At 50.0% G+C, this 21815-nt stretch overlaps 5 protein-coding genes across 5 annotated transcripts; 4 read left to right on the top strand and 1 right to left on the bottom strand.

Moving 5' to 3' along the window:
* Positions 1–439: 439 nt before the first annotated feature.
* On the top strand, positions 440–3054 carry TrAtP1_010822 (uncharacterized protein). Its single transcript, XM_014092262.2, has 3 exons — positions 440–1043; positions 1127–1288; positions 1385–3054. Exons 1-3 carry the CDS (start codon positions 690–692, stop codon positions 1820–1822), a joined length of 954 nt encoding a protein of 317 aa, XP_013947737.2. The 5' UTR covers positions 440–689; the 3' UTR covers positions 1823–3054.
* A 1690-nt stretch (positions 3055–4744) lies between these two features.
* On the top strand, positions 4745–8533 carry TrAtP1_010821 (uncharacterized protein). The gene has a single exon (XM_066114865.1). The coding sequence runs from the start codon at positions 5247–5249 to the stop codon at positions 8199–8201; it is 2955 nt and encodes a 984-aa protein (XP_065970962.1). The 5' UTR covers positions 4745–5246; the 3' UTR covers positions 8202–8533.
* A 1349-nt stretch (positions 8534–9882) lies between these two features.
* TrAtP1_010820 (uncharacterized protein) lies at positions 9883–11729 on the bottom strand (the record flags this gene model as incomplete). Its single annotated transcript, XM_014092260.2, has 3 exons — positions 9883–11187; positions 11264–11445; positions 11525–11729. The coding sequence occupies 3 exons, from the start codon at positions 11727–11729 to the stop codon at positions 9883–9885; spliced, it is 1692 nt and encodes a 563-aa protein (XP_013947735.2).
* Positions 11730–15385: 3656 nt separating this feature from the next.
* TrAtP1_010819 (uncharacterized protein) lies at positions 15386–18276 on the top strand. The gene is made up of 3 exons (XM_014092259.2): positions 15386–16248; positions 16331–17472; positions 17539–18276. Exons 1-3 carry the CDS (start codon positions 15658–15660, stop codon positions 17663–17665), a joined length of 1860 nt encoding a protein of 619 aa, XP_013947734.1. The 5' UTR covers positions 15386–15657; the 3' UTR covers positions 17666–18276.
* Positions 18277–18488: 212 nt separating this feature from the next.
* TrAtP1_010818 (uncharacterized protein) lies at positions 18489–19597 on the top strand. Its single transcript, XM_014092258.2, has 2 exons — positions 18489–19047; positions 19121–19597. Exons 1-2 carry the CDS (start codon positions 18624–18626, stop codon positions 19435–19437), a joined length of 741 nt encoding a protein of 246 aa, XP_013947733.1. The 5' UTR covers positions 18489–18623; the 3' UTR covers positions 19438–19597.
* The last annotated feature ends 2218 nt before the right edge of the window (positions 19598–21815 follow it).

The following is a 21815-nucleotide window of genomic DNA, read 5'->3' as shown; positions in this document are numbered from 1 at the left end:
GGTATTCGCGGCCGAGGTAGAGGAGCTCTGCGGCGATGATGGTTAATTATAAGGAGTGTATGGGATTTAAAAGGAACTGTGGTGGCGATGGAAGATGAGGTGGAGAGCTTTTGCCTCTTTGATTTTCAGGCATGATGTGGTGAAGGCGGATAGCTTCGGCGCAATGAGGCCGATTGCATCAAGGCAAGGCGAAGAGAGAGTTGTGCAACAAAACCTTTATAGATGGCAATGACCTGCCTCCTCAGCTCAAGATTCAAACTCGTCATGCTGAGTTTAGTAATTCATGTTTCCAAACGACTGAGACGCTGTCAAGTACACTGAAGATGCATAAAGCGTTGGTGAGAGAGAGTAAACGAAGCTCAGCCGTAAATCATCATCGAGCGCCCCGCCAAATGGAGCTTTGAGCTAAAAATTACAGCTGCTGCCGCTAGCACGAGACCAACATTGAGTAGAAGTTCCAATCAAAAGCACGCTCTAATGCAAGGCTGACGAAACGCCACTATTGAATGGTGCCACTTCCGTCGGCTGAATTTCATCATCCCTTTGACAATCGATATAGAAACGAATGATGATTCTTGCGACAATTCCCCCTTGACGAGCCATTGCTGCTTCAAACAGCTTAAACTAAGGAACCATACAACTTTCGTACCTTTGATATCTCATATCGGCATATACTGAATTCCAAAATCATGCCGCGCCTCGCCCCAGCCCTCGAAATCTTCCCTACGCTCGCCCGCTTCCAGACCATTCGCCCACGGCGCCTCGCCGAAGTCCCCATCGGCGGGCCCTCTCACGAAGTCTCGCCAAGAGCCCTGCAGCAGAGCGCCATCCACCTGTACCACGATCTCGGGGTGATTGTCTTTGCGGGTTGTTCTGTCGCGGAGGTGCGCCGGATAGGCGATGTGTTGAAGGAGGTTGTCGCCCTGGGCGGGCTGGGCGGCGTGGTGGCGAGGCTGGACGGGTGGGAGGGCGAGGTTGTGAGGAGGAGGGAGAGGAGCTTGAAGGGGAAAGGGGAGCTGTATAGGGATTTGGACGAGAAGAGGGTGAGTTTTTGTTTCTTTATGATAAGGACGATTCGCCCCTTTTGTGAAAGTTCTGCTGAGCTGATGCGATTTTTGTTTGGTAGACTGGCATCATCAGACCCGAGGTGCTGCTACAGCTTGCGACGACACGGTTCGAAGAGACGCTCAAGGAAAGGATACCGGAGCTGAGGGCGGCAAAGGACATTGACATACGAGAAACGCAAGTCATTCTCCCGGGGTCACCTCCTCCGAGAGGCATCATCAATGTACGTAAATCCACGATACACTACGCCCCCTCCAAAGCTTCCCATGAATACTACGTGACAAAACAAACTCAACTCAACACAAACGCCTCCTAATAGAAAACGGCCAACGGCCCGCGCCGCCTCCCCATCGAATCCTTCACAACAATGGGCGTCAACCGCGTCAGCGGCTACACCATTGGCGAGACGCGCTTCTTCACCGTCGGCTCGGGCAACTACGTTGGCGGCGCACGAGTCGACTACCTGATGCTGAAATACGAAGAGGACAAGCAGAAGAAGGATGGCGAGAAGAACGGGAACAAGAGCGCAAGCACGAGCATAAGCGTAAAGCCATTCTGGGGACACGGGAACCTCAAGCAGCGACGGAGGGTTGGTTATGAGGAGCAGACTGCGATATTCGACCAGGTTATCGGCAAGCTGATGCAGCCGCTGTGGGAACTGGAGCGCAGTGTGTGGGCTGATCAAGCCGGGGAGCTGGAGAGGCGGAGGGAGAAGAAGAAATGGGGAGGCGACGATACCCAGGTGAATGATGCTTGAGCGCTTGTAACAAAATATGCATGCTGTAGTAGCATCATGAAGGATTGAAAGCCGCGTTTTCTGCATATGAGGGTGGCTTTGGTGATGGCTTCATCCAACTAGATGATAAGCTTCTGACCTTACACCTTGTGTAGTCCCCCTCCTCTTCCTCGTCTGCAGCCTCAAACGTTCGAGTCAAGCGATTGCTACTCTGCGGGGGGGACAGGACTTGGTCCTTGCCAAATACACGCATGCATCTCACGCTGTACTACCACACACAAGGTAGCAGTCGGCAAAAGCCTACCAGCATCTCAGAGCCAAACTGCCGAGCCCACCTAATACCTAGCGAATTGTTTCGCTCTAGGTAGACAGCCGCTGTTTTCTCCTCGTAGACAAATAAATCGACTAGAAAGGACGCAAGCACTCAAGAGAATGGCGAATGGTAGGTATCACGGGAGCTGAAGCCTCCAGATTAGCCCCAACTCATCGGCGCCGCATGCTCTTAATGCCGCCTTGTCTGCTAGCCCAGAGCAAATGGCACCATCCGTCGTCCAGGAAGAGTCTGGAGGTCACGCCGGCCGTCCTGAAAATCCCTAGTCGGCGACGATCAGTTTCCATGCTCAAAGTGCTCGTCTATCGCGGGGTATCGTGGCCCGAAGAGGGGCACGTCTGGGACAGCCGGAGACCCTGCTCCCATCCTTCGCTGATGATGACTCGAAGAATCATTCATCCGTTAGGGGGGTCCTTGGATTGGCTGTGCTCCTCTTTCCACATGGCAGCACTTGTGCGGAATGCCATATCAGGCACCATCTGTATGTTAAATGGTTGTTACACGCCGCTCTCAAGCTCATATGCTAGCTTCACAAGCCCCGTTTAGCGTTTCTGGCGGCTGAGAGGCTGGATCGGAGATTTTCTGCCTCTTCTTTGCTTAGTCGTAGGCAGTACTCTCTATGTAACTCTGACAACCCAGACAAGGAGCGGTCAGAAGCGGGCAAGTGCATACGGATAGAGTCATCAATATTACTGCCAGCAGCTCAGTAGATGTGACAGCTCTCCTCACGCTGATTCTCACGCGCCCTGCCCCGTCCTCTGATTCGACGCGCTCCCGCAGCCTCCTTTAGTGGGATTCGACGCCCATGCCGCAGTTGGCAGTCAAACATCAAAGCCGCAGCGGCAGTCAGGGATAGGCGGTGGGGGGGCTCAAAATGGCAGAAGAGCCCAGAGACGGGCCAACCAGTAGCGGCCGCTTGTTCAACCAGCATCAATGTAGTACATGTACATGTATATTTGTGCCTCCACTTCGAGTCGTTGTGACTGCTGTTTAGACAGAAAAAAAAGATTGAGCGCTAGTAGTAGCAATCGTACCATCTCGAGCCGGGAAATTGGAGGCTCCATCAGATTTTTTTTTTTTTTTTGCCCTCTTTTAGCGCTTAAAAGCGAGACAAGAAGAGTACAGTAGAGTGAAGCTCGTGGGTGTGTGGGACGCAAATGGCCGACTCTTCTTTGAAGCATCTGAAAGCGGGGGGTCCTGGACAAAAAAGAAGAACTTGCACGTGCAAACAAGGCGATGCACAAGTACCGAATACATGTACATGGCATGGACGCAAGCAGCACGTTTTTTTGAAACACGGAGCGCGTGCCCGTCATTTTCTCTACATGCATTTTGACCTTGATTGGCAGCTCTTGATTTACATGCTGCTTATTTACCCGTAAAGTGCATGGAGCATCAAAACCAACCCCCCCTTCTTGTACTGGGCGCACTTCTGTTCTTCTCACCTTTGAAGCGGCAGATGACATTCCCTTATTCATGTTAGTGTTTGGCAGCGACCAACAGCGCTGAACTGGGGTAACAATCGACGTCAGATCCCTTGCCGCTGGCCCTCCTTTCCGTGGGCAAAAAGCTTAACCTGCCCTAGCCCGCGGCCCAGCCTATCGAGAGTTTTTCCGGCGGCCAACAGCCGACAGCCTCAATCCAAGTCCCGACGCGTAGACATCAGACTCAGCTGCTGCGCTAAAACCAAAAATTGGCCCAAGGATTTCAGTGCTTGCTGGCCCGCAGATCCGGCGGCTCCGGTGCTGTTTGTGAAGGTGGTTTCAGGCGTCTATGCGGCAGAGGATATGCTGATATTGACGCTTTGACAGTGCCTCAACTGTCAATAGCACTCAGCAACAGAGCAGAGCGCTCGTAGATCCATCCTCGGGGCGGTCTTGTTTGGTGGATTTCGCTCGGCATTTGCTACGGATGCTGCTAGTATACAAACCCTGTGCTAGAGCATGAATATGCCTCTCCCCCCTGTCAACTTTAGCTGCCGCGCTTGCAGCTCGATATGGCCTTTCTGCCGTGGTTGAGTCCTGCTAACGTGGTGAACGTCGTCAACTAGCACTTGTTCTAGTGTCATGACATGCGTTCTGGAGTGGATTTGCATATTCTGCCGAGCGCTGCTAATGCAAAAGTATCAATGATTGCTTTGCACAGCATACAAGACTCTGGAAGAGATGTTGGATGATGGCACCAATATTTGATCTCTCTGGCAACAGTTAGATACATGTGGTAGCTGGATATAGAGTGCTAAGCCAAATGACCGACTCTAGCAGTTAGTAATACTCCGTGCAGGTACTCTATACTTCAGTGACTGGCAAATACACACAAGTGTCCCTACAACAATATTAGTACTCTCGGACGTCTTGGAGTGTTCTCGGAATTGATTGCTTCTGCTGGGGAAAAAAAATCAACCAAAGCAGATACGGAAAAAATACCAGCAACGCATCGTGCATTCTGGCACCATCTCTCCTATCCTGCGCTCTCCTATCTCCCCACCGAATCTTGGCCTTGTCCTCTGTACTTGTGACGCTCTCCACAAGTCTTCCAGTTAGCGCCTGTAGACGGTAGATCCAGGGCCCGCCCTAGCGCCTCCTGTGCCCTGGAAGCCGCCCAGAGGCCCTACAAGTTTCCAAGTTACACGTCCGCTACCGCCTAGCAATAATCCCCGGCTCGTGGGTAGGCGGCTTTTCTCTTTTTTTCGCTTCCTCCACCACCGCCAACATCTTCTACTTGGTCCAAATCTCACTCCTTCAACAACGCATTCTCTCACCACCACCGGCCGCGACTGCTGGAAACGGCCAGCAACTCGCTTCGCACCAAACGGTCAACAGGCGCTCGCCTTTGGGCCGCGGCCAGACCGCACCGCGCTCGCATGACGACCACATCTTGGAATTAGCAGCCTTTTGATCCCTTTTTTTGTTCCATCTGCCTTGCAGACCAACTCTTACTTCCCCCACCACACGTCTTCTCAGACACGCACGCACTACATCACGCACCGGCGTCGAGGCCCGCAGACCGCACGCGAAGACCGAATATCCCTCCCATCCCGCTGCTGCTGGCCCTGGCCTTGGAAGAGGTTCCCAGGGTTGCTCGGCAGTCAGTGGGGGAGAGCACACGCCGCGCATGCCTCGCGCAGCAGGATCGGGCAAGCGACATACAGGTGGCGCCGGTCATCGCGACACGAAGCACGAGAATGGGCTCGTAGGCCCGGCGAAACGAACCACTGGCAGGAAGGGCCCCAATCACTCCGAAGGCCCTGCGAGGCCCGCCGACAATGGCGCCGGCCACGCAGGGCCGCAGCTTGTGACGCAGGGCGTGCCCAACGGCAGCTCCAAGGCCGGCATCGACTTTGCCCACCACGATCACCGCACCGCCGATACCCGCAGGTCCTCTGTCGGCAACGATTCTGAGACGTCCACCTCGGAGTCGTGCACCTCGCACATGGCATCTGGCGGCGCCGTCGATGGCGGCCATCGCCAGATCGACGTCAACGCCATGAAGAACACCGATGTGCACCGCGACTCGAGCCCCCTCGACATGGTGGCCACCGTCCTCAAGTCCCTGCCGATGCAGGATACGCTCGCCATCCTCATCATCCTCATGCAGCTCCCGACTCTTTCCCTCTCCATCATCTACGGCATCTTCACCTGCTTGACCTTTGTTCCCACCGTCACCACAAGCTCGGGCATCAACCTCAACTTTGCCGAAATCTTTGATGGCCACTCGACCATGCCTTCCTTCGTCACCATGTTTTGCATGGATTTCTTTTTCCTCCTCATCTGGCTCTTTCTTTGGCAGCCAATCCAAGATGCTATTCTGGATCTTGCCAAGCCCATCATTGCCATCACTCTCGGCGGCGGTGCTACTTATCGGAATGGCAGCTCGAGAGGGATCACGACTTGTGCCGTCTGGATTGCGGGTAACCAGTTCATCCGTAGTACACGAAGCCATTGGTCCCGCTTTGCCAGGCACATCCCCGAAGACTGGCCTGTCCCTTCTGCCCTGAGAGGCACGCTCGAATCCACATCACTCATGCACGATAAGAGAAGTGCGTTTGCGTGGGTACGAAGCGGATTGGCCATTCATATCTTGACTCAGGGCTTGGTCAGATACATCCGAGAGTGGTACCTGAGAAGGGAAAAAGCCAGCGCGGCAGCTGGCCAGCATGACCCCGAGGCTGGGAAATCCGTCGCCACCATCTCCATCAATGGCGAAGTTCCGCACGACACGGGCTTCAACACTCCGGACACGGAGGCCGGGTGTGCTCAGCTCCCACCTCCACCCCCTACCAATAAGAAAAGAAGAAAGCAAGGTACGCAAGTCAGACTACAGCAGCCGCTCTGGGCGGCGCTGGCTAGCACCAAGATTGTCGTAATGAAAGAATACGAATCGTCTCACGTGTCCTCCAAATCACTCGGCGTCAACACGACAGATATACACAATCTCGGGAATGCGCCTTTCAACACTCAGCCTAAACAGATATGGATATCGTATATTGGCTGCGACGAAGCATGTTTTAACACTAGCAATTTCCCCGACGTCGAGGACGTGCCGCTGCCCCTTACCACCCCCAATGGACAGCCCATCGCGCGACCCACTGGCGTCGACACGTCCAAACCTTTCTACGTCAAGGTCAATAATGCATTTTGGCAGCCTACTCGTATTTTTCCAGTTGTTGACGAAGACGACAGCGGCCGAGGAGGTGAAACTCGCTGGACGGGAGACATTTATGGTCTTCGGCCGTCGTCAAAGTACGTGTGTGAATTTGTGGACACTAGGACTGACAAGGTCATCTTCTCAACCAACATCCGCACTGTGAAAGAGCCAGCACGCGAAAACGACGGTGCACCGGTTGCTGTGTCCGGCAACCAGCAATCCCTCCAGCCCGATTCTCCCGCCACCACCCTGCGTATTTCCATTGCGGCCGCTGAAGCCAAGCTCAACGACGAAAAAAATCGCCTCAAGACTTGGCGCAAGGAGTGGAAGTCCAGAGTTAACGCCCTAAAGAAGGAGAATGAGCTCCTTGACAACCAGATAGGCTCAGCCGGTCACAACGACGACAAATATCGACAAAAAGTTCGACAGCAAGAGATACAGAAAGCACAGGCCGAGCGTGAAACGGGAACCATAGTCGAGCAGCTCAAGAAGTTTGACAGCTCCCCGGAACTGGCCGAGAAGAAGCAAGGGATGGAACGGACCTACACTAATGAGAAGAAGCTATATGATGCAGCTCAGAAGAGTTTCCGCGAATACAAGGCGAAGTTGGAGGGTGAAGTTCATACCAAGGAAAACGAGAACAGCAACCTCATCACCAAGCGTAACAAGATCGCCACTCGCATCGCCAAGGTCGAAAATGAGCTTGCCAACATTGCCGATGCAAACAATCGGGGCCTCAACGAGGTGGAGCGGCGAAAGCGGGAGCGCGCCAACTGGCAGGAGCAGGTCATCAACACGGAAAAGGCCTATCATGATCAGCTCGGGCAGATTTATGCAACGAACAATGCAAAGGTCGAGCATATTCGCAGCCTCCAGAATCAGATACAAGGAATTCAAAACTTCTTGAGTCAGGCTAGCAACATGCCCGTGGAGATGGCCCCTCTCGATGCCGCCGCCGTGACTACGCATCCTGCGTTTCAGTCGCCGCGGCCGCCACAGCAGCAGCTCCCCCCGCCTCAGGCCCAGCCGCAAACTCCCTGGCATCCCAACCCGATTGGTTATCCGCCCAACATGTTTGTGCCACTGCCAAATGGCGAGAATCACTCAACCTCTTCTCTCCCTTTCACTCTGCCTGGCATCGCTGCATGGCAGTCCCCGCCTATGACCAATTTCGATAATCGCGGCACCAAGTCGCGCGGTCGCAGTTCTAGCATGCTCAGCGACGTCAGCGGTTTTACCCAGCCAAGCGATGAGGAACCTCGGTCTCCCATTGGCATGGGAATGAACATGGCGCGACGGCCCATGTATACCAAGCGGTTTGGCGTTCATGACAGCAGAGGGAGCACCGGTAGTGGCGGTAGTGGCGGTAGTGGCGGTAGTGGCGGTAGTGGTAGTATGGGTGACCCGTCGAGCCCGTCTTGATCTTGCTTTTTGGTCCTTCTCTTCTAACTGTATTTCTTTTTCTCTCCGGTTGGGTTGCTTCTTTTGAGAGCTGAAGGATGAGAAAGGAAGTGGTTTGACGAGGCCGGCAGTGTTTGTTTCTGTCTCTCTCTAGACTCTTTTTCTCTCTAGACTCTCTCTCTCTCTGTGTCAGTCTCTGTCACTCTGTCACTCTCTCTTTGTCTACAGATTGGGCTAAGGGAGGGTAGGGCTACAACGAAGCTGGCTCCGTGTGCTTGGGAGGAGCGAAAGTGTACGTAGTTTGGCTATAGTCTGATTGGCTTTCAGTTTGATGAATGAAGCAGCGCTTTTATAAACCTTGTGCGTGTGCCTTTATGATGTGTCACGTCTTGAGCGATGAATGTGACTTGTGTGTAAAAATTCGTGCTTGGCCATATGGGATGATACTCATTGATGCATGTGAGCAATAACCGCCAAAATGCAGCATGTGAATGATAGTGTGGTATCAAATATGTTCGATTCGATCAATATTAACGCTATATGCTATGTGGGGATTCTGCCCTCGACTTTCAATCAGTGGATCAGGGGCGGTACAATGGCGGATCTTCTGGGTAAGTGTGTAGTGAAAATCAAGACTTTAAATAAGCTTAAGTTAGGGAGAAGTTATCAAGCACCCTAATTTTTATCTAATATTCTAATTATAGTACTATAGTATAATAAGACAGCTAATTTATATATTAAATATATAGCTGCTAGGTACTTATTAAAATAATAGCAGTAGTAATAGCAGTAGTAGCCTAACCTATAGCTAGAGTACTAAATAATATAATTAAGGCGCTGGATAACTTCTCTTTTTATTTTTAGGGTGTTAGATAATAGAAATGGGGTGCTGGATAATGGCTCCCTTAAGTTAAGTGTAAAGCTCTGCAAAAGAATTCATTAATTTCCTCTCTTTGGTGTCGTGAAACTTCATTGATGGTGTTTATGTTAGATAAAAAAGGGGGTCCTGCTCTTACCGAATGATGTTGTCGTGGGATTTCTCATCTGACAACATGCGTGTTATATCTACCTTTTATCTTGACCATTCACACGCGCCTCATTGGCTGGAACTCGCAGTAAGTGAGAAGATGGTAAGATCTGCTGAGTGATATAGACAAATATGTCAGACACGTCTTTGCCAAAGAATACGTATAGGTTGCATATGGCTCTAATTACTGGCTGCGCATCTATCAACTCGTCTGAATGAACGTTCATGGCAATGAGGTGAGGAATAGAAGGAATGAGAAGTAACATGTAGAGTCTTCGAATCAGCTAAGATGTAGGAGAAGGTAACTGGGAAAACATGGTCATGAGTTGTCTACTGAAGGCGAACGTGTACCATCTACAAAGCATAAGACGGCGATAGAGTCAAAACGAATATGGGGACTTGCATTGCAAAGTAATACCAAACGGCAAAGGAATCTATCTAAAAGGGAGAAAGCGCCAGGGCTTTCACGAACGAAAGAAAGTAATCTTGTGATGTTGCAAACAATCTGTTCGAAACCGGACCCAAACCCATTCCACCTACACTCTAGAGTAGACTACTCAGTGTCAACACTGAGTATCTACATACACCTCATTTCTTGCCCCAAAGGAGGTACATATGCTCCATCTCACCTTGGATACCTGAATATGTACCATATTGAGACGTATCCCCTCATAGCTAGGGGATCGGCATGGTACCCTTGCCCAGGGTGTTCCTAGCTGGCTGAGAGATGTTTCGCAGCTGTGGAAGAGTAAACGGCTCAGTGCTGCTCAGGCTCTTTACTCTTCCTAGCAACTTCTCCAGGTGACGGAACGAAGCCGCAGGCCCATACGCGGGCCCTTGATGCCCAGCTAGTTTTGTCGCTACAAACGTCAGACCACGTTCGTGGTGAGTTGTACCCAGAACGCCATATGAAGCTGGTAAATTGGAGCCGTAACCGGTAAAGCCAGTGTCGGTGCGGTTGATTCCGTATCTCGGGACGTAAAATGGATCCTGCGGCTTGTATTGGAAACCCATCTCATTACCCCACGTCATGTTTTGAATTCCCAGCACGATTCCGTTTATGGGAACCAATGCGTCGAGACCACCTGCGGCAAGAATGACATTTTTGGTTGTGTCGATGACATGGGGAAGTTGTTTGAAGCCTGCGGGAGGAGAATGATCAAGGCTGTCGTGGGTCGAGAAGACATGCTGTGGGTTGCACACAATCCAATCGACTGAAGGAGAGACATGAATCGCATTTTGGACTTCGCGGCGGTTAAAATAGCTAGCATTAGTGCGGAAGGGGAAGCTAGTATCGCCACTTCCGTCGTAAAGAAGGGGACAGTAGTCGACAATGTTGTACCAATTGAAACAAGGATTCGACAAACGAGCCTGATCAAACACATTGTCTTGTAGAAAGATGCAGTTGACATCAGTGGTGCTCGAATTGAGATCAGGCTGTATACCTGAGGGAGGGAACACAAGATATTTGTCAAAGTGATCGGCGAAACCGCAATCTTCGTGGGTACCACGGTATGTAGACAGCTGGATGTCGTTGAATGGAAGTATATCCTGGTAGCGGGTGATGAACGGTAGGATGGGTACGTTGCTTTGCAAAGCTTGGTCAAACATGATCCCATCATAGATTATTAATCCTTGTACATCGAAGTAATCCGTGTCCTTGGCGTCGATAAAATGGCTTGAAATATATGGACCGTATGCGCCTGCCCACGATTCGCCCGCGATGTAGACTTTCCAGCCATGCATGCCAAAGGTGTCAACGAAATTACGCCAGAAACCCTTGAATTGCTCGGCAAGTCCGTCTTCGTCTGTGATGCTGGCATTACCCTTGGAAAACCCCGTGCCGACAGGCTGATCAATCCAGACGACGTTGGTGAGGAGGTGCCAGCTGAAAGGGTTGTGGGTGGGCTCTAACGTCCCAGGTTGCCATGAGAGGGGGCCATTTTCTTGAAGAATAGCGAGCATTGACGAGCATCCAGGCTATCATTAATTCGTTTCTTGGTTAGCACGCTGAACGAGCGAAGAGATTTAAGTTTGTGCATGCAGATGAACTTACCCCGCCACTGAGCCAGATGACAATTTCCTTATCATCCTGATGCTCCTCGTTGTTCGTCGGAAAGAACCAAAAGAAGAGCTCATCGGTTTCGTTGCGCTTGTTGCTGATAGGGAGATTTCCAGCATACGATTCCCCCACATCAAACTTGATCTCGGGGAGAGTGGTGCCGTTGACGTAGAAACCTACACAAGTTGCAGTTCAGCATTAATTAGCACAACCTATCATAATGTTGTGGAACCCAAGAATAGCAGTCACACTCACCTTTTGTGACAGAGTTGTAGAATCGCGGCTCGGACTGTGGCTGGGAACCACACCTACCGTCGTTCTCCGGAGGGGGGTGGATGGCAGCACCAGAGGTACGATTGTCAAGATCAAGAGTGTGAATACCGAGGAAATCATTGATAGGAGGGGCCGCGACGACGATGCCGACAGCTGCCAAGAGGCCCAAAATCCACCAGAACTTCATAGCTCTAGAGTGTCGGGATCAATAGCTCTAGAAAGCTGGGAGATATATTGATTCTGGGTAAGAATATGGATATCAAGACAAGGACAGTGAAGAAGTAGTAAGAAAATACAATAGTAAGCGAGAGAAAATCCAAGATGAGGAAAACAAACTGGTATTCCTCGATGATATACATGCAGATGGTGAATGTGAAAAGAGCGAGATAGCCCAAAAAGAAGATTGATCGGGAATAGATGGTCGACTGTGGTCTTGATTGTTGCGAGTGTTGTATCGTTTGTTCAATTTTCCAGGACTTGGTGTCTCTTCGCCCTCTACTTATAGACTTTTCCAGAAAGGCAAATCGCTAGCAGAACCATCTTCAACGCCTTCCTCTCTTTTCACACGTTTGCGTTTCTTCTTCCCTCAAAAGACGAGAGGGATCCTACCAAACTGCTGTTCGGCATCTCCTTCTAGAGTACATGAGGATAAAATTGGGGTCGCTTCACCAAAACATTCGTATTAGGGCCAATGATAGCAGAGTACCGAGCTGTCTATTTTCGTGTTAAGCGCACTGCATGTCCATTTACAAGCCTGTATAATGCGAGGAGCCGTTCAGTTGGAAGCGGTGAGTCCGACAATGCTTCAGCTCCCATCTCATTTCTATTGTCGTGCTGCCCGCTCCCGCTTTGTGTTTGTCAATCTTCCACATTCCGTATATTGACCATTCAGGAGAAGGAGTAGAAACATGGAAGTTGAAACCCAGTACCATTCGGCAGCCGCGCTTAAAGAGAAGTGCGGCTATGGATGCAGCGCAAAGGCACATATTGCGGAAGAGGTGGCGGGGGCTGTGTCATCTGTGCTACGGCAGCTTCCCGTGCAGGGCTATAGATTTCCAAAAAGGTTCGGAGATGCTTGCTGGCTTGACATGTAGTCACACGTAATATAGGACTATAGGTAATTGGTTATCATGATGCTTGACACGCTTGAGTAGAACTCAGCCTAGCCTGCGGTCTATGCTTCGTCACCTGAGACGCGGCATTAAGCCTTAGGTTGAAATTACATGCAATTGGGTTCTCTCCATTTAGAGATATAGACACTTGATGAAATTCACATACAGAGTATGAGCAATACTGTCATAATCTTTGTAGCTTAACAGATGTATGCATGTACACTAAGCCTTCATAACACAAGTGATAGACGAATCGGAGAGTCAAGTATACCAATTCATGTTTATAGTCATTATCAAGTACTCCATGGGCCCTTTGATATCTCGCAGACCATCTTGCTAAATCTCTCTTTTCTCTACTGCCTTCTTTTCTATTTTTCTTCACCATCACCTACTAGTTTCGGTGACAGCCTCGAAAGTATATGTAAAATGTGTCAAATGAAATGCGTGCATAGCAAAACCGTCGTATGCTTCGAAAATGCATTCACTCAATTATGCACTACTATAGATGCTAGATGGCCAAACACCAAGACAAATAAGGTCAGAGACTAGTATCTCAGGCTTGTCCATCTGTACGGCTTTCAGGGGCACGTCATGAGTATTGTCTGCCATATGACGCTCTGTCATGAAATTCTGAATTAGCCTACTCTCCTCAAGATGACTGTTACACAATGCCGCACCGGCCACGCTTTAGTGAAGCTGAGCTGCAGCCGTCGGACTCGCAAAAGCACTATTCGGCCTTCCCGGCTTCAGCAAACAGAAGTACACAACGATGATCTCATCATACAAACAATCTGTGTAGGTGCAAGACTTATGTGGGCTTCTATTTGGTTGGGAGATATTGCTGAAGGTGGTTTTGAAACAGTAAAGCAAAATTAAGAAAATATTCAGACTCTTTTTTTAAGCTGATGATCTTTTCCTCACCTAGACTCAAATAAGCGCTGCCCTAGCTCAAGCAGTTACCCGCGCAGTTAGAGCAGCTGCCTGGTAGCGTGAAGGGAAGAAGGAGACTCTGTCAATGAACTCTTAGCAAGACAAGTGAAGACAATTTAAGTACTTGTTGGTAGTATATATGGATTACATGCTAGTACCACCTACTTGTGTACGCGCAAATACTTATTGCTCAGCAATACTTTAGATTGAGTGTTTTCTTGAAGGCGATGTGAATCACTAGAAGAAAGAGACTTGGGCTGAGAAAGTAGTTCGTACATTACCTGGTATCATAGGTGTCATTATTCGGATGAGACGTTTAGGCTAGGTATTATCAGCAACAAATTAATTCATAAATCTACATATCAAATTGTGCAAACATAAAATCCAGCACCCAGCTGTGAAGTATACCAGTGCTATGATAAACTGTCCTACGACCCCCCCCCCCCCCCCTGTAGTAATGGTCATATTTCCTTTTCTTAGCGCAAAAGATGATCTATCCCACGGACAGGTAATAGCGCGAGAGCAATCTAGTCCGGAACGACTGTAGGGAGTGAAGGTGTTGCCAGATTGTCGACCAGAGCGGTCTATCAATTAAAATCCTCATCTGCAGCGGTGAATTTTAGACTTAATAATGATCATCTTCCTTAGCGTAAAAAGGAAAGGCGAGTATTACTACAGGACAGGTTACAGGGGGGGGTCGTAGGACAGTTTATATGTGTACTCGAAGTATACTTTGGAGATAACACGAACATATTTTAAACTATGATTGCATGACTGCAGTTTTCTTTACCATGAGGCCACTGCATTATGGAATTAGACAGACATTGGCTTTTTAACCGCACATCGTTGAACAATGGCGGCACTAATAGAGTTGCCCCTTCATAGACGGCCTCTTTTCGACTTGTAAATAGAATGTAGGTTGTAAAATATTGGCTAGACACAATACCTCACAGTATTAGATGGTACCCTATATCTACCTGCATTGATAGACACGGGTGCATACCTAGGTACCTAGCACTCACTCATGGTTTTGCAACGAAAGATGGCGATTGGTGTGTCGGATAGCCGTTTACCCGGAGCCGATGCTCCAATAGAATGGAGGCACTTAGTCATCAAGATGCCTCGCTGCGACAATCATCTGTACTCTTCATAAGCACAAAAGTTTGCCATTACACAGCTGAAGCGAATAATGTTATTACAATTGGAGTGATTTTATTTCTTATTATATGAACACGTATCTTTTTCGCTCATAGCTAGGTACTATTCACGGAGACGTGGCGTACCTACCTACCAGTATTTGGGCGGTTCAGGAAACTCGCTGTATCTACGGAGTACTTGTACACGCAAATGAGAAAACTCTGATAATGCGTGTCTGATAGAAACTGACCCACCAAATTGTGACGTCAAGCTGCTTAAGAGTGCTGCGTACTAGGTACTCTTCTTTACGCACCAAGTACCTCATGAGCCAAAGGTAGAGGAAAGGAAATGGTACAATGAGAAACAAAAGACTTTTATAAAATTTGGACACAAAGAGAAGCCAATGAACGTAGCGTTGACTTTTTTCCTCAAAAGAAAAAAAAAAAAATCTTTTCCTTTTTTTTTCCGTTTTCCTAGAATTACTTCGCGCTACTGCTACTAATCCTACTGTCGTAAGAGTACCGCTCTTCATGCCTTAGTTTGATGCCTGATTGTGGCTCCCTAAGCCCCCTTATCAGAAAGTCAAAAGTCTGATACGCCCCACCATTCAGAAAAAAATTCACCCCGCCCAGGTCGAGGAATCTCAAGCCTCTTGGCCTGCAGACCGGCAACCACCGCCACCATCCTGGTCAGCCCGTAGTTTCGCCTCCCAGAATTTTCTTTTTTTTTCCTTTCCTCTACTATACATACAAAAGTAGTATTCAGCGACATTGAATACTACGCCTGGGAATTTGGGACTTCCTTTTTTTTTGGTGCATCTTTCTCTTCTTTTTTTCTTTTTACGTCTCTCCCGCTCTTTCGTTCCCTTCCATTTTTTTTCCCTCTTGATTTCAAAAAAATCAGCTGGAATACACACTCCCAAACCACACCGCCACAATGCCTTCAGCGTCCAAGGAAAAGAGACTCGCGAAGAAGGCTGCCGAGGGCAAGCTGGACAAGAAGGGCGGCAAGGCCAGCAAGAAGCAGGAGCCTGAGCTCGATGCTTTTGGAAACCCCGTCAAGGACACCGACAGCCCTGCCACTACTGACGACAAGCTGGACGAAGTGAAGCGCCTTGCCGAGCAGATGGACCAGCACGGCATCTCAGACCGAGTCACCACGGGTGTGCTGTCTTCCACCCAGCAGAGCAAGGACGTCAAGATCACCAGTACCTCCCTCGTGTTCCACGGCCGAGTCCTCATCACCGATTCGACCATGGAATTGTCTTTTGCCCGCCGCTATGGTCTCCTTGGCGAGAACGGCTGCGGAAAGTCTACCCTCCTCAAGGCCATCGCTGCCAGAGAGTACCCTATTCCTAGCCACGTCGATATTTACCTACTGAACGAGGGTGCTCCTCCTAGTGACCTCGGTGCCCTGGAATGGGTTGTCAAGGAGGCTGAGAACGAAATGGAGCGTCTTGACAAGCTGGCAGAGCAGCTTCTGGAGGATGAAGGCCCTGAGAGCCCCGTTTTGATTGACCTTTATGACGTATGTACCCCAAATTGATTTTCCAGTAGTGGTCGAATATCTTTTATATGAAGTACTGACTTTTTTTCTTCTCTCATGACAGCACATGGACAAGATGGACCCCTCTACCTTTTCCACTCGCGCTTCCCTCATTTTGACTGGTCTCGGTTTCAACAAGAAGACCATCCACAAGAAGACCAAGGACATGTCTGGTGGTTGGAGAATGCGCGTTGCCTTGGCCAAGGCGTTGTTCGTCAAGCCATCACTTCTCCTGCTTGACGACCCCACCGCTCACTTGGATCTTGAGGCCTGTGTGTGGCTGGAAGAGTACCTCAAGAAGTGGGATCGTACCTTGGTTTTGGTGTCCCACTCTATGGATTTCTTGAACGGAGTGTGCACCACCATGATTGATATGCGAGAGAAGAAGTTGATCTACTATGGTGGTAACTACGACTCTTACGCAAAGACTCGCGAGGAGAACGAGACCAACCAGATGAAGGCCTACACGAAGCAGCAGGAGGAAATTGCGCACATCAAAAAGTTCATTGCCAGCGCCGGTACCTATGCCAACTTGGTCCGTCAGGCCAAGTCCCGCCAGAAGATTCTGGACAAGATGGAGGCAGATGGTTTCATCCAGCCCGTTGTCGCCGACAGAGTCTTCACCTTCCGCTTCGCCGATGTTGATAAGCTGCCCCCTCCCGTCTTGTCCTTTGACAACGTCACTTTCTCTTACTCTGGCAACCCCGAGGATGATCTCTACCGCAACTTGGATCTCGGCTTTGACATGGACTCCCGAACCGCCTTGGTTGGTCCCAACGGTGTTGGCAAGTCAACTCTGCTGCGATTGATGACCGGCAAGCTCTCTCCTACCCGGGGATCTGTTACCCGTCACACTCACTTGAAGCTTGGCTTGTACTCCCAGCACAGTGCCGAGCAGCTCGATCTGACCAAGTCTGCTCTGGACTTTGTCCGTGACAAGTACAAGGAGAAATCCCAAGACTACCAGTATTGGCGCCAGCAGCTCGGAAAATACGGTCTCACCGGTGAATCCCAGACCGCCCTGATGGGAACACTGTCCGAGGGCCAGAAGAGCCGTATCGTTTTCGCCCTGCTCGCTATTGACGGCCCCAACATGCTGCTGCTTGACGAGCCTACCAACGGTCTCGATATCCCCACCATTGATAGTTTGGCCGATGCCATCAACGCCTTTAGCGGCGGTGTTATTGTGGTATCCCACGACTTCAGGTAAGTTTTTTTCGCTTTCTTTTCTTTTCTCTCATTTATAACGTTTGCTAATGTATTCCGCTACAGATTGCTCGACAAGATTGCGAAGCAGATTTTGGTGTGTGAGAACCAGACCATCCGCCAATGGGACAGCACTATTGGCGATTACAAGAACTACCTTCGCAAGAAGATGATTTCCGCTGGTGCCGTGTAAAGGCAGAAGGAAATACAAGACGAGCAGGAAAAAAGTTCAAAAATTTTGCAATTGGAATCGCAGTTGATATTCATATAGAACGGATGATCATATGACAGGGAATTGAACGGCGGTACATGGGATAGATTGTCACACGCGGCAAAACAAAAGAGAAAGGCAATCAGGGATGAGCCACGCACAAACGTGCACATGAGCTCGGCCGCGATACCCTAGAGATGCAGGATGCAGGATGCATGCATTCATGATCAAAGTTTTTTTTTTTGTATGTTTCAAGTAACGGCATAGACTCGGTACCTAGTGTCATGAGTTTTCCTTGGGGTTACACTACCGCCATTTATCATGGAGGATATGGAAGAATTTTAAACCAGAATGAAATGAAATTAGAATGGTATACGATGCTCGATTTCGAAATTGATAGCGATGTGTGCGTTGAATGTTGGTGAAGTATCAGTATAGCCACAGGCTCTCCCTTCCTCTCTCTCTCTTTATATATAGAAACATGAACAGGTGTGTGAATTAGTAGTAGTACTAGTAGGAATGAAGAAAATTTGAGGGGGTAAAATGTTAGGGTTCTCCAGTAAGTTGGAGGAAATGAACTAGGCTTGCTGTCGACATACATTAGATGACTAATATATGCCATAATACCCGTAGATTTCTTTCTCCTCTCTGCTTTTATAATGCCCTTTGTTTTTTTAGCAAAAAGAGGCTAGTGGAATTTGTTACCAAATTTGGCGCCGGTTGACTCATTCCGGAGAAGATGGTCGTTAATTTTAGCGTGTGGTCGAAGTCTTTTAGGGTAGCCCGCCAATATTCACAGGGCGTGGGAGTGTTGAAATGTATAAAAAGGTAGGCAGGTAGATAATCGACATTTACACGCTTAGAGTCTATGAATACATAGATTGCCTTCCAAAGACCAAGCCTGCCAATTAGCGGGTAAAAAGGCAGTAGGAGAAATCAAATGAACACGCTCATCATGGCCTCAGTCAAACTGCGGCCAGCTCAGCCAGCAGATGCAGCCGGCATCGCAGATACTCACTACAGAGCCCTGGATCGATATCATGAATTCTACGGGGCATTTTTTGTCTTGGCTCCGAGAGATATTTTGGAAAAATCGACGCCTGTGGCGCTGGAAAAGCCGGAAAACATTATGTTGGTTGCGGTAGATGAGGAATCGAACGACGTTGTTGGGATCGTTAAGTACACTATTGAGGCAGAGAAAATGGCGTCTACTGCTACTGTTGAGGATCCTGCTTCTGTGCCTGCTGGGCCTCCCTTAACAGCAGTCAAAGAGCACTTGAAAGACCTGTGGACAGAATTTGGGAAGCGAAGAGACGAGATGGATGAATGCTATGAGAAGGTTGCGGATGGAAAGCAGCATATCTGTAGGTTTGTCCTAGCCCAAGGGGGCATTTCATTGGTAGTTGAGTGAACGAGGATGAAGGCTAATGGAACAAGATATTCATACTTTGATGATCAACCCAGATTACCAGCGCAGGGGCATTGGAGGGAAGCTGCTCGCTGCGGTGCTGAAACGGAGTGACGAGGAGGGTATTCCGACATTTTTGGCCTCAACAGCAGAGTCCATTGGGCTGTACAGCAGGATGGGCTTTGAGAGCTTGGGAGCGTGGCCGATTGACAACGAGTACTGGGCGGGAAGGATAGCTGGGCTGGAAAAGGAGCTCGGGATCGCTGGGCATGAAGGGCTGCAGGAGTTGTTCAAGGGGGTTGGAGAGGTTGAGGATGTGATGGTGAGATGGCCAAAGAAGCAGTGAGTGAGTGCATATTGAGCCAAGCTACCTACCTAGGTACATTCATGTACCAAGAGTCTGGAAACGCTGTACTAGCTCTCACCAAATCTTTATAAGAGATAAAGTAAATGAATTTTGCAATGATTAAATTTTATAATCTTAAGAATATATATGGTTTTATCTATATTTGCGTAAGCTGGTTGCAATTTAAATTGTAGAAAAATCCGCCCATATAAAGATAATGGCCTTTTTAATTTTTCCCGTTTCTAGACTTTTGTCCCGTAACTGTATTAGAGATCAAGTCGGGTATCTTTTCTAAATGCAGCTACGAAGTATATATGTGAGAGCAAGAGCGTGCTTGGCCACCAGTAACAGCTGTTCTATTATAAGCGATTGAAATGCACTCGATACCACGATTACTACCTAGGTACCTACCTAGTAGTAGGTTAGTAGTTACTGTGCGTCACGAGATGTACAGTACCAGATATGCATATTCACTGTCCGACCAAGGAAAACAGACGTTGTCAGATACAGTGCGCAGTGGTTGGCACTCGACGGGTGAGACTAGCGGCTGAAGTATGGGGATGGAGAGCTGCTGCGGAGCTGCTGCAGAAACCAGTTGAGGAGCTGTTTGAGTGCTGGAGCGTAGCATTCAGAGCTGATGGCATCGTACATGTAGGAGGCACTGCATCCATCTCCAGCGCTGCTAAATGGCAGAACAACCAATGCTCTCAGGCCTTTCATTCCGTGGCTTCATTGTCTGTGTCGAGAACCTACAGGTACAGTCTCCTGCTGGTGAAACTTTGTCTGTCGCCGCCGTGATTGGCCCACGATGCTCGCTGGGAAGAACGAGGAGGGATGAGATGAATGGCTCTCCACCAGCTCTCACTGTCCAATCATCATCACGGCTGCCGCTGCTTTGCTCCAATTTCCTTAGCCCGCCACCAGCCAACGTCTAGGCCCCCGAAGAACGTGTACAAGGACAGGTGTAGATCCCAGATCTCCAGACAAGGCCCAGGGCGCGCGGCCTGACCGGCTCCAGGACTCGGGCTGAGCCAACGCATCAGTCCACCATTTGCAGCCGTACTTTTCTCGTGAACGGTGAAGGCAGGTATACGTAGTCTGTAGCAGCGTCAATCCGGAGCCTGTGATTTTCCAGCCTCCTGCCCGTCTCCATCCTGGAGCAGATCTCGAACTGGGGGCGTTTTTTGAAGCCATCGCCATCGCCATCACCTTCATTTGAGCCCTCACCACTGGCCGGTCTTGGCATCCATTCCACATCGTCCCTGCCCTCCTCGGGGAACACTCCATCTTTAATTGACCACCCGATTGATACTGCTACCTACCTGGTGGTATTCTCTCTTCTAGACTCAACCTACCTACATTTACATTTACACCTACACCTACACCTACCTGCCGCTATCGACTGCCCGACTTGTTTTGCGCCGTCGGCAACGCACGGCTCGGCGCTCATTCGCTGCGTCGTCATCGAAGCCTCGCATCATTTTTTTTTTGGCGAGGCTTTTCCTGCCAGCTTCTACCCATCTAGCTCCGGCTTTTGTCATCCACCCACCCATCCAACGCGATCCTTGGCCGCCCTCTTAGCTCTCACCATTTGCCAACCCGATTCTCGTTTCTGCTCGAGCTGTCCAAGAATCCAAAAAGCTCTCTCTTCTCGATCGATCGCCAGCGCGCGCGTGTGCGGAAAGACAAAGGACAAGGTACACGAGCTCGCAACGATATTGGCCACAACCACCGCGGGCCATCTCTTTTGCTTTTGCATTCTAACCTTTTCTTTTTCTGCCTCCCCTCCAGCCTCGCCTTGACTCGACTCAACCTGCCTCGCCTGGCGGCTGGGCGGAAACCGGCACCAGCGCAATGGACTCGAGCTTTCGGTCGACGGTGCTGCACCGACACGGCGACGACGACAGAGATCGTGAGCGGGATCGAGAGCGGGATCGAGAGCGAGAGCGGGATCGAGACAGAGACAGAGACCGAGATCGAGAGCGCGAACGACGCGACGTGATGAACCCGGCCGGCTCGCACCGTCACTCCACCTTCAGCCTGCGGTCTCCCTCGACCGAGTTCCATCCGCCGCTGCCCTACACGAACCCGCATCACCAGTCGCCTCCTCGACTGCCTCAGAGCCGCAGCCCGTACATGGCCTCGTCGACGCCGGCCTCATCCGCCGCATCTGCGCACCCGCTGCCGCCCGCTGGCCATCACTACGGCCCAGTCGCCTCATCATCGCCGCTGCACCCCCCCAGCGCCTACTATCCGCCCCCGGCAACGACGCAGCAGCAGCAGCAGCAACCACCAGCTGCGTCAATCTCGTCGCAGTCGCCCTCTGCCGACAGCCACCATCGCCATCTGCGCGACAAGCAGCCGCAGCCACAGGCGAC

Source organism: Trichoderma atroviride, chromosome 6 (genome assembly GCF_020647795.1).
Source record: "Trichoderma atroviride chromosome 6, complete sequence".
Lineage (NCBI taxonomy): Eukaryota > Fungi > Ascomycota > Sordariomycetes > Hypocreales > Hypocreaceae > Trichoderma > Trichoderma atroviride.
This window is presented reverse-complemented; position numbering and strand designations above follow the sequence as displayed.

What these genes read in the sequence shown, in the direction of transcription:
- TrAtP1_010822 (XM_014092262.2), top strand. Translation starts at nt 690, where the DNA reads ATGCCGCGCCTCGCCCCAGCCCTCGAAATCTTCCCTACGCTCGCCCGC. An exon ending in GGGATTTGGACGAGAAGAGG is followed by an intron (nt 1,044 to 1,126) that starts GTGAGTTTTTGT and finishes TTTGTTTGGTAG; the next exon opens with ACTGGCATCATCAGACCCGA. An exon ending in CTCCGAGAGGCATCATCAAT is followed by an intron (nt 1,289 to 1,384) that starts GTACGTAAATCC and finishes GCCTCCTAATAG; the next exon opens with AAAACGGCCAACGGCCCGCG.
- TrAtP1_010821 (XM_066114865.1), top strand. Translation starts at nt 5,247, where the DNA reads ATGCCTCGCGCAGCAGGATCGGGCAAGCGACATACAGGTGGCGCCGGT.
- TrAtP1_010819 (XM_014092259.2), top strand. Translation starts at nt 15,658, where the DNA reads ATGCCTTCAGCGTCCAAGGAAAAGAGACTCGCGAAGAAGGCTGCCGAG. An exon ending in TTTTGATTGACCTTTATGAC is followed by an intron (nt 16,249 to 16,330) that starts GTATGTACCCCA and finishes CTCTCATGACAG; the next exon opens with CACATGGACAAGATGGACCC. An exon ending in GTGGTATCCCACGACTTCAG is followed by an intron (nt 17,473 to 17,538) that starts GTAAGTTTTTTT and finishes ATTCCGCTACAG; the next exon opens with ATTGCTCGACAAGATTGCGA.
- TrAtP1_010818 (XM_014092258.2), top strand. Translation starts at nt 18,624, where the DNA reads ATGAACACGCTCATCATGGCCTCAGTCAAACTGCGGCCAGCTCAGCCA. An exon ending in GGATGGAAAGCAGCATATCT is followed by an intron (nt 19,048 to 19,120) that starts GTAGGTTTGTCC and finishes TAATGGAACAAG; the next exon opens with ATATTCATACTTTGATGATC.